An 18628-nucleotide genomic window follows, 5' to 3' on the forward strand; every position below is an offset into this window, starting at 1 on the left:
ACTACAAGAATGTATGAAGAAACAGCAATATACACTCACCTAAAGAATTATTAGGAACACCTGTTCTATTTCTCATTAATGCAATTATCTAGTCAACCAATCACATGGCAGTTGCTTCAATGCATTTAGGGGTGTGGTCCTGGTCAAGACAATCTCCTGAACTCCAAACTGAATGTCAGAATGGGAAAGAAAGGTGATTTAAGCAATTTTGAGCGTGGCATGGTTGTTGGTGCCAGACGGGCCGGTCTGAGTATTTCACAATCTGCTCAGTTACTGGGATTTTCACACACAACCATTTCTAGGGTTTACAAAGAATGGTGTGAAAAGGGAAAAACATCCAGTATGCGGCAGTCCTGTGGGCAAAAATGCCTTGTGGATGCTAGAGGTCAGAGGAGAATGGGCCAACTGATTCAAGCTGATAGAAGAGCAACGTTGACTGAAATAACCACTCGTTACAACCGAGGTATGCAGCAAAGCATTTGTGAAGCCACAACACGCACAACCTTGAGGCGGATGGGCTACAACAGCAGAAGACCCCACTGGGTACCACTCATCTCCACTACAAATAGGAAAAAGAGGCTACAATTTGCACGAGCTCACCAAAATTGGACTGTTGAAGACTGGAAAAATGTTGCCTGGTCTGATGAGTCTCGATTTCTGTTGAGACATTCAAATGGTAGAGTCCGAATTTGGCGGGCGTAAACAGAATGAGAACATGTATCCATCCTCTGATGGCTACTTCCAGCAGGATAAGGCACCATGTCACAAAGCTCGAATCATTTCAAATTGGTTTCTTGAACATGACAATGAGTTCACTGTACTAAAATGGCCCCCACAGTCACCAGATCTCAACCCAATAGAGCATCTTTGGGATGTGGTGGAACGGGAGCTTCGTGCCCTGGATGTGCATCCCTCAAATCTCCATCAACTGCAAGATGCTATCCTATCAATATGGGCCAACATTTCTAAAGAATGCTATCAGCACCTTGTTGAATCAATGCCACATAGAATTAAGGCAGTTCTGAAGGCAAAAGGGGGTCCAACACCGTATTAGTATGGTGTTCCTAATAATTCTTTAGGTGAGTGTATATACAAAAAGAGCAGAGACATGGTGTGATGAATGGGCATTTGAAAAAAAATAAAAATGTCGAAAATCTTATATTATAGACCAGTCGTGTGAAAGTTTTATGGTCTCTAAATTGATGTTATCTCAGAGACCTGGTACCCCCACTATGTCCATAGAAGACTCTTTAGATCTTGTAGTGTGCCATAAATGCCTGAGACAAATTCAGTGCAGTATTCAACGTGTAAGCAGTGTTATAAATTTGTATTCCCAAATTCTTCTGACTCTTTGAAATTAGCTTTTATTTACTAGTTACCTTTTTAGAAGGTTAGTTGAGTTGCTCTTATGGGGAATGGATAGGTTGAGCATTTATGATTTACAGTGAAACTCGAAAAATTTGAATATTGTGCAAAGTTCATTTATTTCAGTAATGCAGCTTAAAAGGTAAAACTAATATATGAGATAGACTCATTACATGCAAAGCGAGATATTTCAAGTCTTTATTTGTTATAATTTGGATGGGTTTATGAAACCCCAAAGTCACAATTTTGAGGTCCCCTTTGCTCAGGGCATATGGATTAATTAGCTGACTAGAGTGTGACACTTTGAGCCAAGAATATTGAACCTTTTCACAAAATTCTAATTTTAAGCTGCATTAATGCAATTCTTTTTAATTTGCATTACTGAAATAAATGGACTTTTGCACGATATTCAAATTTTTCCAGTTTCACCTGTATAATCCCGTGGCCAGTACATGATTATTTATCACCATGTTAGACATTTCCTTGTCAGCCACCTGGTGACTTTTTTGATCTGGATGATCTGGTTTTCCCCTGTTACACCTAGACCACATAGTATGGTAGCCAAACATTGTGATTCATTAAATGGACTCTGTCAGCAGTGTTGACCCTGCTAAACCGCTGACAGCACTAAGTAAGGGGTGGGGAGAGCAGGACAAACATTTTAGCTTTTATTATCAGGAGTAGTGAGGCTATGGAGTTTTATTCTGCCAAATTCTGCTCCAGCCGGTTACCAGGGTGGGGCTTCACTGTGAAGTGCTCTGTGCATTGAGCTGCTTCACAGACCCTCCCCTTTGCTCTGAGTGGTGGCTTTAGTGTATCCTGGTTGGATGCTGTAGCTGTCACTCAGAGTAGAGGGGATGGGTTGTAAAACATCTCAATATAGAGAGCACTTCGCAGTGAAACACCACCTTCTGGGCACTAGCTGGTATAGAATCTAGCAGAATTAATGTTCATATTAAAGGGGTTGCCCGGGTTCCGAGCTGAACCCGGACATACCTATAATTTCACCCAGGCAGCATCCCTGATGTTAGTATAATTTCATGCTCCGATGCTCTCCCTTGCCCTGCGCTGGATAGTTCAGAGCAAGGGCTCTTTTAGTTACAATAACACACTGCCGGGCGGAGGCTTCCGCCCCGCAGTATGTTCGGTGACGTCACCGGCTCTGATGGGCGGGCTTTAGAGCTGCCCTAGCTGTTTTACAAGATAGGGCAGCGCTAAAGCCCGCCCATCAGTGCTGGTACCGTCACCGGGCTCACTGCTGGGCGGAAGCCTCCACCTGGCAGCCCTATGGAAAGCCCATCACCTGAACTTCAGAAATTGCCTTTGCCCTGCGCGATTTAGCATGAAATGCTCCGATGCTCAAGTCAGGGGGGCTGCCTGGGTGAAAATGGGGATATGTCCGGGTTCAGCTCTGAACCCGGACAACCCCTTTCACACTACTTATGATGATAAAAGGTATGTTTTGTAGACCTCTCCGCAGCCCCTACCTAGGGCTGTCAGCAGTTTAGCATGTTCAAAACTGCTGACAGACTTGAACAAGTATCTATTAGATTTCCATGAATTACTGTATATGCCTGTGTAGCCATCATTATAACAAAACATTCTCTAAGCTATTTTCTATTTTTGATACCTTGGGGAAAATGAATATAAGGCATTTTATGTGGTGTGAATATGTGATGAATACTGTTTATGCCACTTGTGGAACATAAAATATGGATACTTCCAATAGCCCTCTACTGTAGGTAATCCTGAACATTGCAGGTATAATCATGTATACTTTCTGCAGTGTGGTCCATTGTTTTTTTTTCCAGCGCTATATTATTTCCAATAGAAATGGTGTGTGTCTTAATGGCGGCTTATGTGATTTAATTAAAACTTGCATTTTACTATTCTGTGCAATCGTATATGTATGAGAAAGGAACGCGGCAGGAATGTGCATGAAGATGAATTGTGATAGGACAAAACTCACACTTTCTCAGAATAATTAAACTAACAAATCTTTAGTGCAATGCTCTGTTTGCTCGTTATGTACATAATGTATCTTTTTTATTCTTGCAAGGAGTCTGCCAAGAGAAAAGCGGTTGTTTTTATTAACAAAAACATGAAAAAAGGACACATTTTTCTCCACACAGTCTTGTGCATAGGCTATAGCTGGAAAATAGTACACACAGACTGTTAAGTCACGACCCAATAATCTTAGCCTTTCAACCACTGTGTTCTGTGCAGGGTTTTTAAGGCTACTTTCACCTCTGCGTTGTGCTGTCTGGTTTTGAGATCCAGCACAGTGTCTCCAAACTGCAGCACAACGCTTCAGTTTTGTCCTCATTCATTGTCAATTGGGGCAAAACTGGACAAACCGGAACAGAGTGCACCAGAATGCATTCCGTTCCGATTTGTTGTGTTCCCATGCTGGACACAAAATCGCTGCAAGCAGCGTTTTTGTGTGCGGCATGGGACACTGAACATGCCGGGTCCAGCACCAAAAGCCATGTAAGTCAATAGTGCCTAATACACTGCTCAAAAAAATAAAGGGAACACAAAAATAACACATCCTAGATCTGAGTTAATTAAATATTCTTCTGAAATACTTTGTTCTTTACATAGTTGAATGTGCTGACAACAAAATCACACAAAAATTAAAAAACGGAAATCAAATTTTTCAACCCATGGAGGTCTGGAGTCACTCAAAATTAAAGTGGAAAAACACACTACAGGCTGATCCAACTTTGATGTAATGTCCTTAAAACAAGTCAAAATAAGGCTCAGTAGTGTGTGTGGCCTCCACATGCCTGTATGACCTCCCTACAACGCCTGTGCATGCTCCTGATGAGGTGGCGGACGGTCTCCTGAGGGATCTCCTCCCAGACCTGGACTAAAGCATCTGCCAACTCCTGGACAGTCTGTGGTGCAACGTGGATAGAGCGAGACAAGATGTCCCAGATGTGCTCAATTGGATTCAGGTCTGGGGAATGGGCGGTCCAGTCCATAGCATCAATGCCTTCGTCTTGCAGGAACTGCTGACACACTCCAGCCACATGAGGTCTAGCATTGTCTTGCATTAGGAGGAACCCAGGCCCAACCGCACCAGCATATGGTCTCACAAGGGGTCTGAGGATCTCACCTTGGTACCTAATGGCAGTCAGGCTACCTCTGGCGAGCACATGGACGGCTGTAAGCACAACCCCCACTTGTGGACGTCGGGCCCTCATATCACCCTCATGGAGTCTGTTTCTGACCGTTTGAGCAGACACATGCACATTTGTGGCCTGCTGGAGGTCATTTTGCAGGGCTCTGGCAGTGCTCCTCCTGTTCCTCCTTGCACAAAGGCGGAGGTAGCGGTCCTGCTGCTGGGCTGTTGCCCTCCTACGGCCTCCTCCACGTCTCCTGATGTACTGGCCTGTCTCCTGATGTACTGGCCTGTCTCCTGGTAGCGCCTCCATACTCTGGACACTACGCTGACAGACACAGCAAACCTTCTTGCCACAGCTCGCATTGATGTGCCATCCTGGATAAGCTGCACTACCTGAGCCACTTGTGTGGGTTGTAGACTCCGTCTCATGCTACCACTAGAGTGAAAGCACCGCCAGCATTCAAAAGTGACCAAAACATCAGCCAGGAAGCATAGGAACTGAGAAGTGGTCTGTGATCACCACCTGCAGAACCACTCCTTTATTGGAGGTGTCTTGCTAATTGCCTATAATTTCCACCTGTTGTCTATCCCATTTGCACAACAGCATGTGAAATTGATTGTCACTCAGTGTTGCTTCCTAAGTGGACAGTTTGATTTCACAGAAGTGTGATTGACTTGGAGTTACATTGTGTTGTTTAAGTGTTCCCTTTATCTTTTTGAGCAGTGTATATTTTTTTTTTTCTTTACACCACTGTTTCTTCATTTTCAATATTATACAACCAGATCCTTTCTGAATGGATGCAGCCGGTTGTATTAGGCCTCATGCACACGAGCGTTGTTTTGGGCTCGGATGCGGACCCATTCACTTCAATGGGGCCGCAAAAGATGCTGACAGCACTCCGTGTGCTGTACTCATCCGTTGCTTCATTCCATAGCCCCTCAAAAAAAATATAACATGTCCTATTCTTGTGCGTTTTGCGGACAAGAATAGGCAATTCTACAATGGGCCGCTCGTTCCGTTCCGCAAATTGCGGAAGGCACATGGCTGGCTTACGTTTTTTGCGGATCCGCGGTTTGCGGACTGCAAAAAAACACAATGGTCGTGTGCATGAGGCCTTACAGTATTATAATGGAAGCATTTTGCAGTGGTTCTGAGATCCCATGCTGGATCTCAAAACCGGACAGCAAAAACGAATATGTGAAAGTAATCTTATTTGTGTCAGAATAATGCAGACAGTCCTGTAGAGGTTCAGGGCCAGCAAAAAAAATATTTTAATATAAAATAATACATGGACAACATTTTTAAAGGGCCACTTTATTTATTTTTTTGCAAATCACATATTAACAACCTATACGTGACTAATCTATATAAAAAATGTTTTATATAAAAAATAGGTGGATGGTTTTGTGGAAATAGTTTTTTGAGGTCACTCCATGTATTCTACTTCCTGTCCTGGCTCTTTAACTTCCTCTTTGTTAGGACTTTCAGCATGGCAAACAGTCTAGCATAACTCTCTCACTCAGACCATCGATGAGGCCAGAGAGAGCCCCTCTATAGTGACTCAGAGCCTCACATATTACGCTAATCACTGCAAAGCTCTTATGTGGACGTCTTCATCTAGACCTCAGTCAAGAGAACAATTGAGCTTTCGTACTGTTATCCCAATTCTGCACCCACTGTTATCATAAGGATTACCAATCAGATAACCTCTTCCCCGCACAACATGCAATAAACTGACAATGGGATCCCTATCTATAGATGAGGTCTTATCCTTTGTGCTGGCGGCTACAGGATAGTAGTCTGTATTTCATTTTCAATGGCATAACACTACCGAAATGAAAAAGAAAGCCAAACTTTTTTTTTTAAATTGTTTTATATAAATATTGAGTTTTAAAAAAAAAGTTGTAAAACACTATCCAAATGTATTTTTGTGATGATCCAGTATTTCAAAGAGCATAATGCTTAAAGGGGTGTTGTGGTTTCACTAAATAAAGTTAATTAATTGTACAGTGAACAGTTATACAATGTTGTAATGTATGTTCTTGCTAGCATGTGGACAGATAGCTGCACAGTGTGTTACCTGCCATTGGCTGCTCCCCCCCCCCCCCCCCCCCCACACACCGGAAGTTTTCACCCGCGCATGGGGAGAAGCATCTGCAGCGGTGCAGGGACCAGGAGCGGCGCGGGGAGCCAGGTAAGTATATTCAATGTGAGGGACCCGGCATATGGGAGGGGGGGCAGTTTATAGCTTTGGATAACCCCTTTAAGCATGAAGGTACCAATTGAATGACTGTAGGCAGAGATCTAGAATACCAAGTGATACTGCCACAGAGTATATTGGAAAATTATACATAATTTCATTGTACAAATATGATTTATTTCCTGAAACTGGAAAACACCTTAAATTTACTATGATCTCAGACCTCATCATGATTTTATTAGGCCTGTGGAGTGATCGCGGCTCTCTGTCTCTGAGGTCCTCTCTGCATGTTTCCATTTTCTGGTAGAAATTGTTGGTAGAAACCTGGGAATCATTTTAAACAATGCGACCTGTCTTCTGAAAATTAAATAAATAAATAAATAAAACTGTCCTAAATGGCATAAAATAGAAAAATCTTCGTTTGTTAACACCGATCCAGCACAAATGCTATTTCAGTCTCTCTGGTCTTTTTATACAAGTGTTGAGCATGTGACTGCTGCAGCCAGCCTATTCTGTACTGTCAACATCAAAGCTCCCATTACTGGACATTGATGCCAGTAGTTCAGCATATGTCTGCTGAGGGCACTGATTGGCTGCAACTGTCACAACCTTACCAATTGTAAACAGAGACCGGGGGACAACAGGATCTTTGCACTGGATTCGTAGGTGATAGAAGAGGTGAGTAGTGAATTTTTCTTTTTTATTACATAGCATTTTCTACATTTTTACTATAATATAAGGGCCACAAAAGGTATGTTTGTACTGCTTTCTCCAGCCCCTTGGTAGTGCTAGCAGCAGTTTAGCATGGTCAAAACTGCTGACAGACTCCCTTTTAAGTATCCTCGTTCTCTGTAAGAAAGCCAGAGGCCTATTCTGTTATGTGCCTGCTGCAGAGTTAATTGATTGGCATAGTTTAGTGGGGGAATCATGTGCAGAGTGGCACCTTGCCCATGAGTGTACACCTTACTATGTGCAGTGGTCGGCTACACCCAGTCTTCAAAGCGCGTGGATGATCAGTGCTGACATGATTTCCATTTGTCTTGATGTTTCATTTCAGCAGTCTCATGGGATATTAAAGATTGGAACGCTCACCATGGATAATGACGGCAGTGAATACTGAGCTGTCTATTAATAGCTTTTCTCTGACAGCTTTTCCCATTATTTAGGAAAATTCTATAAACTGGCCATAGAAATATCAATTATAATTAATAATATTGTTTATATCGTTTAGCAGTATCTAATTATCACATAAAAGAAATGACCTTAACAATAGGAGCAATATTTAACCGGTTAATGAATGATCATTATTCAGTGAACCTTTCCCAGTAGTCAACCATATTGATAGGGACCTCCAATTACACACCATCCTTACATCATGATGATTGATGAAAGCAAGGCTCATGCACACAGCTGTATAATGACTGTGTACTGGTATGAAGCTGTCCATGCTCGATGCGGTCCGGGCAGCAGATCCTCAAGCGGCTAGCCACTAATTGCCAGGCCACTTTTAAATTGACATCTACAGGTGCCGGCCAAAAATTACAGCTATGGGATGGAATTAGCAATGAGCTGCCTGCGGATGCAGCTGCCAGGTCCAAATTATGTACAGGCAGCCTTAAAGGGGTTATCCAGAAATTGATAATGATGACCTATCCTCAGAATAGGTCATCATTATCACATCAGCGGGGGCATGAGTCCCCGCATCCCCGCCGATCTGTTTTAGTGAGCCGCCAAACTCGCCAGAGCTCGGGTGCATACATCCGGCTCCCTGCAGCTTTCCAAGCACAGCGCTGTACAATGTATAGCGGCAATGCTTGGTATTGCAGCTCAGTCCCATTCACTTGAATAGGACTAAGCTGCAACTAGGTCATGTGACCAAGAGACCGCAGTTCACACAGAGCAGTCTCTTGTAAACAGCTGATCCGCGCGTTCCCAGGTGTCGGACCCCCGCCGATCTGATATGGATGACCTATACAGAGGATGCTTCCTCAATATAAATTCCCGGATAACCCCTTTAAAGGCTATGGACAGTTGATCAACTTTCCTTTATTGTTAATTGATCTTGGCTTGGCATTCAGGAGATCACAGGAGTCAGAAAGCCAGACTGATGGAGTTCACAGTGAATAGCATTCTGCAGCTTGATTGTATTGGAATATATGCAGACTGCAAAATGAAAACTGTGCGGAATTGTTAACGAAAATAAATGCAAAAATGAAAGGGCTATTTCCCATCTGAAACTTTATTGGCATTTCGCTAGGACCCGCATGTATCTGACATTGATGGCCTATCCTAGCAGTATGCCATCAGTATCCCAGATGGGCCAACCCCTTTACTTTTTTTTGCCAAAAATACAAGCAGTAAATAAAAAAAAATCCCCAAAGGTGTCCATTGCCTTTAAACATGGTGGTGTAGGGTGATTGTTTGGGCTTTTGAAAGGCCATAATTGCACCACCACCTCTATCTCAGCACTCACTATAACACATCAGTTTTTTCTTCGACTGTCCTTTTAAACATCCATTGCTCTAGTGAGATGTTTTCACCTAAAAATATCTGGTACGTAGGATTGGCATAGGGTTATTCATTAGTGGTGCGTCAGTCAGTGGGATGTTTCCAACAGTCTCATGCTGTGAGATAAATGATGTCTTTCCTTCAGATACTATTGCTTTATTCTAGAAAAATGTAATGATGGAGGAGAGGTTATCAGCACTCCATAGAGCCTGCCACTTGTAAGCTCTCTGTGCGGTTAGAAAACAGCATGAAGGTGCCATGTGCAAAGCTTTATCTTCATTGCTCCTTCGTTGTGCTGAAATTTATCTGCACGGGTCACCAGCTGCAAACCAAATCCGAGCTCCTTAATTAAACATGACATTTGCACCATTCAGGATGGTGTCTAAGTCGTTAATGTTTCTAATTAAATAGCAATCATCTGTTTGGAACCTCAGCCTGCCCTGATTCTTGTATAATGCACATTTTCTTATTGAACAAGATGGAATATGCATTTTCTACACCAACTGTTCCATGGGACCTTGTAACCCAACACCTTTCATATGAGGACCAAATGCCTAACCAAATCATCTGTTAAATGGCTTCTGTCACCCCACTAAACAGATTTTTTTTTTGTGTACTTATAATCCCTATTATGCGATATTGCTATACCTTATGTTATTAATAGTTTTCGTTCAGTAGATTTTGCAAAAAACTTACTTTTATAATATGCTAACTACCTTTCTACCAGCAAGTAGGGCGTCTACTTGCTGGTAGCAGCGCAGAAAACCACCCCCTCCTCTTGTTGATTGACAGGGCCAGCCGTGATCTCCTCCTCCGGCCAGCCCTGTCAGCATTTCAAAAATCGCGTGCCTGTGTTGATTCGGCGCAGGCGCTCTGAGATAAGGAGGCTCGCCTCCTCAGCACTCCCTCAGTGTGTCTGCGCCGATGACGTCTTCTCTTTCGGTGACGTCATCGGCGCAGGCGCACTGAGGGAGTGCTGAGGAGGCGAGCCTCCTTATCTCAGAGCGCCTGCGCCGAATCAACACAGGCGCATGATTTTTTAAATGCTGACAGGGCCGGCCGGAGGAGGAGTCCATAGCTCTATGGAAAACAAGTAATTGGTTCCAAAGCCCAAAAATGTCACCACAGAATAAGAAAAAGTGAAGTTTTAAGAAAAATAAGCAGATAACCACGACATATAAAGCAAGTCCTTAATAAAACAGTCAAGAATGATGGTGACAGCAGGAGCATCTGCAAGGTCTTGCATAGTACATAGATGTACCAGAAAAATAAAATGGAGTCGTCGCCCAACTGGTGTCCAAAAGAGCTAAACAACCATTAACCCCTTAAGGACTCGGCCCTATTTGCCCTTTACGGACTTGGCCATTTTTTGCAAATCTGACCAGTGTCACTTTAAGTGCTGACAACTTTAAAACGCTTTGACTTATCCAGGCCATTCTGAGATAGTTTTTTCGTCACATATTGTACTTCATGACACTGGTAAAATGAAGTAAAAAATTATTTTTATTTAAAAAGAAATACCAAATTTACCAAAAATTGGTAAAAAATAGCAAATTTCCAAGTTTCAATTTCTCTACTTCTATAACACGTAGTAATACCTCCAAAAATAGTTATTACTTTACATTCCCCATATGTCTACTTCATGTTTAGATCATTTTGGGAATGATATTAAATTTTTTTGGGGATGTTACAAGGCTTAGAAGTTTAGAAGCAAATCTTGAAATTTTTCAGAAATTTTCAAAAACCCAATTTTTAGGGACCAGTTCAGGTCTCAAGTCACTTTGCAAGGCTTACATAATAGAAACCACCCAAAAAAAAAAAACATTCTATAAACTACACCCCTCAAGGTATTCAAAACTAATTTTACAAACGTCGTTAACCCTTTAGGTGTTCCACAAGAATTAATGGAAAATAGAGATACAATTTCAAAATGTCACTTTTTTGGCAGATTTTCCATTTTAATAATTTTTTTCCAGTTACAAAGCAAGGGTTAACAGCCAAACCAAACTCAATATTTATGGCCCTGATTCTGTAGTTTACAGAAACACCCCATATGTGGTCGTAAACTACTGTACGGGCACACGGCAGGGCGCAGAAGGAAAGGAATGCCATACGGTTTTTGGAAGGCAGATTTTGCTGGACTGTTTTTTTTTACACCATGTCCCATTTGAAGCCCCCCTGATGCACCCCTAGAGTAGAAACTCCATAAAAGTGACCGCATCTAAGAAACTACACCCCTCAAGGTATTCATAACAGATTTTACAAACGTCGTTAATCCTTTAGGTGTTCCACAAGAATTAATGGAAAATAGAGATACAATTTCAAAATTTCACTTTTTTGGCAGATTTTCTATTTTAATAATTTTTTTCCAGTTACAAAGCAAGGGTTAACAGCCAAACCAAACTCAATATTTATGGGCCTGATTCTGTCGTTTACAGAAACACTCCATATGTGGTCGTAAACTACTGTACGGGCACACGGCAGGGCGCAGAAGGAAAGGAATGCCATACGGTTTTTGGAAGGCAGATTTTGCTGGACTGTTTTTTTGGACACCATGTCCCATTTGAAGCCCCCCTGATGCACCCCTAGAGTAGAAACTCCAAAAAGTGGCCCCATTTTAGAAACTATGGGATAGGGTAGCAGTATTGTTGGTACTAGTTTAGGGTACATATGTTTTTTGGTTGCTCTATATTACACTTTTTGTGAGACAAGATAACAAGAAATAGCTGTTTTGGCACCGTTTTTATTTTTTGTTATTTACAACATTCATCTGACAGGTTAGATCATGTGATATTTTTATAGACCAGGTTGTCACGGATGCGGCGATACCTAATATGTATACTTTTTTTTATTTATGTAAGTTTTACAGAATGATTTCTTTTTTGAAGCAAAAAAAATCATGTTTTAGTGTTTCCATAGTCTGAGAGCCATAATTTTTTCAGTTTTTGGGCGATTACCTTGGGTAGGGTATGATTTTTGCGGAATGAGATGACGGTTTTATTGGCACTATTTTGGGGTGCGTGTGACTTTTTGATCGCTTGCTATTACACTTTTTGTGATGTAAGGTGACAAAAAATGGTTTATTTAGCACAGTTTTCTATTTTTTATTTTTTACGGTGTTCATCTGAGGGGTTAGGTCATGTGATATTTTTATAGAGCCGGTCGATACGGACGCGGCGGCGATACCTAATATGTATACTTTTTATTTTATTTATGTAAGTTTTACACAATAACAGCTTTTTTAAAACAAAAAAAAAGATGTTTTAGTGTCTCCATATTCTGCGCCATAGTTTTTTTATTTTTTGTGCGATTGTCTCAGATAGGGGCTCATTTTTAGCGGGATGAGGTGACTGTTAGATTGGTATTATTTTGGTGGGCAAACGCCTTTTTGATCGCTTGCTGTTGTACTTTTTGTGATGTAAGGTGACAAAAAAATTGTTTATTTAGCACAGTTTTTATTTTTTATTTTTTACGGTGTTTATCTGAGGGGTTATGTCATGTGATATGTTTATAGAGCCGGTCGATACGGACGTGGCGATACCTAATATGTATACTTTTTTTTTCCCCTATTTTTTTACCAATTTTTTCTTACTTTATTTGGGGAAAAGTTTATTTTTACTTGAAACTTTTAACTTTTTTGGAGGAAAACTTTATTTTTTCAACTTTTTTTTCACTTTATTTTTTGTCCCACTTTGGGACTTGAACTTTTGGGGGTCTAATCCTTTACAATGCATTCCAATACTTCTGTATTGGAATGCATTGGCTGTATGAGTAATACTGTGTGTATTACTCATACAGCTTCCGGCCTGTGAGATCCAGGGGGCTGGATCTCACAGGCTCTTCACCGGAAGGCAGCGCGATGCCTCAGGAAGGCATCACGCTGCCTTCCATGCCATCGGGTCCCCCCACAGCCCCATGGGGACCCGATGGCACCGCCGACCACCGCCGCCGCACCAGGTAAAAGCCGCAAACCGCAGGTCTAAATTGACCTGCGGTTTGCGGCGATCGCCGACACGGGGGGGGGTCATGGGACCCCCCGCGCATTTAGCCGTGGTGCCTGCTCAATGAACTATAGATGTTGTACCGGTACGTCATGGGTCCTTAAGGACTCGGGAACCATGCCGTACCGGTACGTCATGGGTCCTTAAGGGGTTAAAGATGTCTTACTAGTCAAATTGCCATGTCGATTGGTTGAATCTAAGTCTGAGACATTGTATATTGAGTCTAGTTTCAACTCACAATGGCCCAGAAAAGAGCATATGTTAAAAATATTGTATCCTTAGGCCAATTGTATCTTGAGGGATCACTGTATTTACATGAGTATGCTAGAAAAAAATGGTACTGATTATTATTATTTTTTTATGGTGCACCTTCTAACAGCCCTGACATTGGTTGCATGGAGGTCAAACTATATCAAATCTCTAACCAAATACCAACCAAAAACAAGCTCAAAGGGTTAGTCCAGGATTTCACTATTAATGGCCTATCTCCAGGATAGGTCATCCGCATCTGATCGGCAGGGTCCGACACCCTGTACCCTACCAATCAGCTGTTCTGCAGTAGCCCTGGCCCCGAAACTACCTAGCTCTGTCCACTGTGTAGTGCAGTGTTTCTCAGCTCCAGTCCTCAGGGCTCATAATTTGAGAATATGCCACAGAATGAATACCTTATAAGTCGCGATGCATTGACAATACCGTTATCACCCGCGTAATACAATGGAAATCCTGAAAACATGACATGCTGAGGGGTCGTGAGGACTAGAGTTGAGAAACACCGGGGTAGTGCATGGAGACGATTACTGAAGTGAGTGGAAGCAGCCCCACATTGCCCGCCTCCGGCCCCTACTAGTGGATGGAGCGGTGTATTTCTGACGCTGAAGCTACTCTGAAACAACTGATTGGTGGGGTATTAGACCCCCGTGGAACAATCCTGAGAATAGGCCATCAATAGTAAAATTCTTTAAGTTTTATAGACCAATGTAGTATGATGATGATGTGGAGTATTTCACTTATGGTGAATATAAAGTTTGTTTCTTTTAATACCCAGACCCTCTTTTTTTGTGCAGAAGGCACTTCATTGTTATCATCAAGTCATAGTTTCATGCTTACATTGTCCCCCTAATAGTTCTACTTAAATTTCAGTCAATTTTTTGTACTCTAAATAATAGGACTGCATCTTACTGGGCTTCAATGGGATAACCAGTGTGTCTGGGACTGACAGTCTTTGATGTCTCGAAATCCACAGAAATTGCTAGCATGTCATGTAGTTTACATTTTTTATAGTCCTCCCAGTTAAGGTTATTGAATATTTTTAAAGCTATAAAAAATATGTTTTTTTCTTGCTTTACCAAAGTATTTTAATTGGCAATTATCTGCTGTGCTGTGTTTTTTATCCATCCGTACCCGATTCCCTGCAATTTGAAGTGACCGAATACACCATGGTTTGTGACTGTAGTGATAAACAATCACTTATGGGGAATAATGAAGCAAATGATTACATGACTATGAATTTAACCATAGAAAATACCTATTAAAAGATAATTGGGACAAGCATTAATGGCAGCCGATGTGGTATTCATGGAGAATGCCACTCAGTTTTCCACATACCACGAATGACATACAAATTTATAACCTTCACCTTTCTATATCTGTATTATTAAATAACTTTTATTACTATTATTGAGTTGCTGCCTAATTGACTGCATCAGCTTTACATATTGTGGGGGCCCCAAATGTTGCCCTCGACACCATTGTAAGGCCAGACATCACACTTACACAATACAACTGTATTTGTGGTTGCAGTTACCACCATTTTATGTAGATAAAACGCATTTTGGACTCTACAGAAGAGATCTTCTAAGATCTATATTTGAAGGGCACAGACACCTATGTATTACAAAGATTTAAGCATACATACAACAAAATTTTGGGATACGAGAACATGCCATATTTTTCACAAAGCAGGAAAAAGAGCTCTTCTGTCTCTATGGTTGGGCAGGTCACTCATCATAGAGGACTATTCTTGCCTGATTATTACCCGTAGGAAGCATCTGCACCATAAAAGTGTGCCATTCCTTGATCGCAACACACTTGGCCATCACTGGACTATGAAGTAAGATTTTAAATGGAAGAAAACTGTGTTCGCTACTGTAGTAAACTGACGAGCTTCCCAAGGTCATTGGCAAAGACAGTGACTGCCCCCCACAGTGTTAGGCTGGGGCTCTATGGGCTCACCTTAGGAAAGGATTCTGAGGGGCTACCATGCAGAAATGTGCAGGCCCACTTTTAATAGCATTGTTATCATTACTGTTAACATTACATACAAAGGACATATCATTAGTAATGAGAGATTTGAAATTTGCAAAGTGGCAAGTGGTTGGTTCCAAGGGAATTGTCTTCTGCAGACTTTGGGGATTAATATGTCAGAGCCTGGCCTACTGGAAGCTCCTCTGGTGGTCCAGTCCAACTCTGACCTCACATCAAACATGTACACATTTTTACAGTCCTACCCAGGGCTTTTTTTCTCAGAGAAAAGGTGGTGGAACCCCCCCCACCCCATAACAGTGCCATCCACAGACCCCCCCCCACCCCATAACAGTGCCATCCACACCCACCCACCCCATAACAGTGCCATCCACAGACCCCCCACCCCATAACAGTGCCATCCACAGACCCCCCCACCCCATAACAGTGCCATCCACAGACCCCCCCACCCCATAACAGTGCCATCCACAGACCCCCCCCCACCCCATAACAGTGCCATCCACAGACCCCCCTTAACAGTGCCATCCACAGACCCCCCCACCCCATAACAGTGCCATCCACAGACCCCCCCACCCCATAACAGTACCATCCACAGACCCCCCCACCCCATAACAGTGCCATCCACAGACCCCCTTAACAGTGCCATCCACAGACCCCCCCACCCCATAACAGTGCCATCCACAGACACCCCCCACCCCATAACAATGCCATCCACAGCCCCCCCACCCCATAACAGTGCCATCCACAGACCCCCCTTTAACAGTGCCATCCACAGACCCCCCCTTAACAGTGCCATCCACAGACCCCCCCTTAACAGTGCCATCCACAGACCCCCCCCCCCATTGGCGCTCCAGTACAGTTATAAAATGTGTACAGTAAAATTAATAATGATTCTATTCATGAGGCCCCCTCTGTAGTAGAACATTCAATCTATCCATCCTACTCACAGGGCTGTTATCGTAATCCAGGCCGGCCGGGCAGACGAGCGGCAGCGTCACTGACTGACGTCACGTGCCTGCGCCGCCTGCTTCATTCATAAAGTAGGCCGGGCAGGAATGTGACGTCAGTCAGTGACGCTGCCGCTCGTCTGCCCGGCCGGTCTGGATTACGATAACAGTCCTGTGAGTAGGATGGATAGATTGAATGTTTGTCTACAGAGGGGGCCTCATGAATAGGAATCATTTCAAATTTTACACATTCTATCACTGTACTGGAGCTGGGGGCCGGAGCACAGTGAACGCACCGGCCCCCAGCTCCTCCTCCCAGTCCCTCCCTGCTGATATTACATCGCAGCCTGCGATGCTGGAGCATGGCAGGCTGCGATGTCAAAAGGTGGCGGAACGCCGTTCCGGTGCGTTCCGCCAGAAAAAAAGCCCTGGTCCTACCATTTCATTTACATTGGATAAATGTTGGAAACTCTCAAGTGCTACAAGTATTCTTAATAAAATCCATTATTAACATAAAGATGGTATGTGGCCGAGTTTTTATACCACCCCCTGTAACATTGAGTCTTTCATTATTTTTATTTATTTCCTGCAGGCTCGAGAACAAATTCTTGTGAAGGTAATGAGGAACTACTGTTGGAAGAAGATGGAAAATCTCAGTATATGCCACGAAGTAGTGACGCATTCAGAGTTAGACAGCAAAGTGCTGCTACCTTGAACTCACATCAAGTGGAATCAAAACAAGGCCTCGATGATGTACAGATTCAAGCTAGCTTGGATGCATTTTATGAACAAAGCTCTTGGAGAGGGAAACATGATACTTTTTCTGACCAACTTTCCGAGAAAATATCAGACTTAAGCAGGAAGCAGCATTTATATGCTTTACGGAGTTTTCAGTTGGGTAAGATTGTGTTAAATCAGGAAGGTGAGAAAGTATTACAGAGCCGTTCCAGCGAAAACGTCTTCTCTCGAGAAAACACAAAGAATGGGGAACCTGTCCCTGGACTTTCTAAAGATGTGGTCAGGTTCATATTGGACCAGACCTCCCCCTCCCAAAACTGACTTTTAAATAATTTCAGGTGACTTTTCAGAACAAGCCGTCGTGATGAATAACACTAGCCGTTACATGACTTGTATTTTTCGTTTATCACCAGTCTTATCCCCTTTGTAGGCTTCATCTTTTATTGTGAGTTGGTCCTGCTCCCCTATCTCGGTCTCTCACTAACACAGAAGCAGCAGTAGCATGGAGGACGTTACACAAATATAGCAGTCTCTGTGTGTCTCTTGCTCTCTGCAGATGCTTCCTTCCTTCTTTCTTTCCCCAGACTGCCATGGATAATCAGCTGATAATCAGTGATAGTGGTGAAAGAGGTATTTTTATGTTATAATGATGTATTAAAGGTTTCTTACCATCACTTGTACTATTGATTAAAGCGGGGAAAAAAAGTAAGCAGTTACTCTTTAATCTTTTTTGGTTGTCTATCATACTTTTACAATTATCTTCCAAACAGCAGAGCTGTGAAGAACTCTAGGTATTTATAGTCCAAAGGAATTATCATTTAAATGAATTCCACCCCCTGTTCTGTGTTTTATAAACTTTTATCACTTGTGGTTATTTTGGGAAAAATGGAAATTGATCTCAGAAAGGTGAAAAGCATAAAAAACTCTGAAAGCTTCAATTTTTACTTTCATATTATTTATTCTTGTTCAGTGCTGCATACCTCTTTGAAGCAAAATTGGATATAGCGGTGGAATTGCAGTGAATAAACAGCTCTTTTCAATTTCCAATTAGAGAGCTGAAAAAAACATTGCCACCACCATGACAGTAGAACCAGAAAAGCCCTGCTGCAAAGTAGTCACACACTAAAACATAAATGCTAGAAGATGATGGTAAAGGGAACGCTTAAAGTATTTAAAGGGGTTATCTCATGAAGACAACCTCTGTCTATATGCCTATTTGGGAATACGGATATTAGAGAGGGGCACCCCTGACTTGAGAGTGCTCTCTATGAACCAGAATGTAGAGCTGCCTTATACAAGCAGTTCCCATTGGGTTCTTTGGCGTTCTAAGTATCCCTTTGTTCCTTATTTTTTTCTCTATAGGGCTTCAAAAACACCAGGAAAAACGTCTGTACAAAACTTCACAAAATAAAAAGAAAACACATCCCAAACACGCATGTGATTGCACTCCACTATGGCAAAACTTTATTAATTTGC

General features: G+C 42.4%; 1 protein-coding gene across 1 annotated transcript in view; it reads left to right on the forward strand.

The window, feature by feature from the left end:
• LOC120998891 (shieldin complex subunit 1-like) overlaps window positions 1-17811 on the forward strand; it is a 96152-nt gene extending 78341 nt beyond the window's left edge. Inside the window, exon 3 of the mRNA XM_040429769.1 lies at window positions 17007-17811. Coding sequence (XP_040285703.1) covers window positions 17007-17473 — 467 coding nt within the window. The 3' untranslated portion in view covers window positions 17474-17811. The remainder of the gene's footprint in view (window positions 1-17006) is intronic.
• The last annotated feature ends 817 nt before the right edge of the window (window positions 17812-18628 follow it).

This window comes from Bufo bufo, chromosome 4, assembly GCF_905171765.1.
Source record: "Bufo bufo chromosome 4, aBufBuf1.1, whole genome shotgun sequence".
NCBI classification, from domain to species: domain Eukaryota; kingdom Metazoa; phylum Chordata; class Amphibia; order Anura; family Bufonidae; genus Bufo; species Bufo bufo.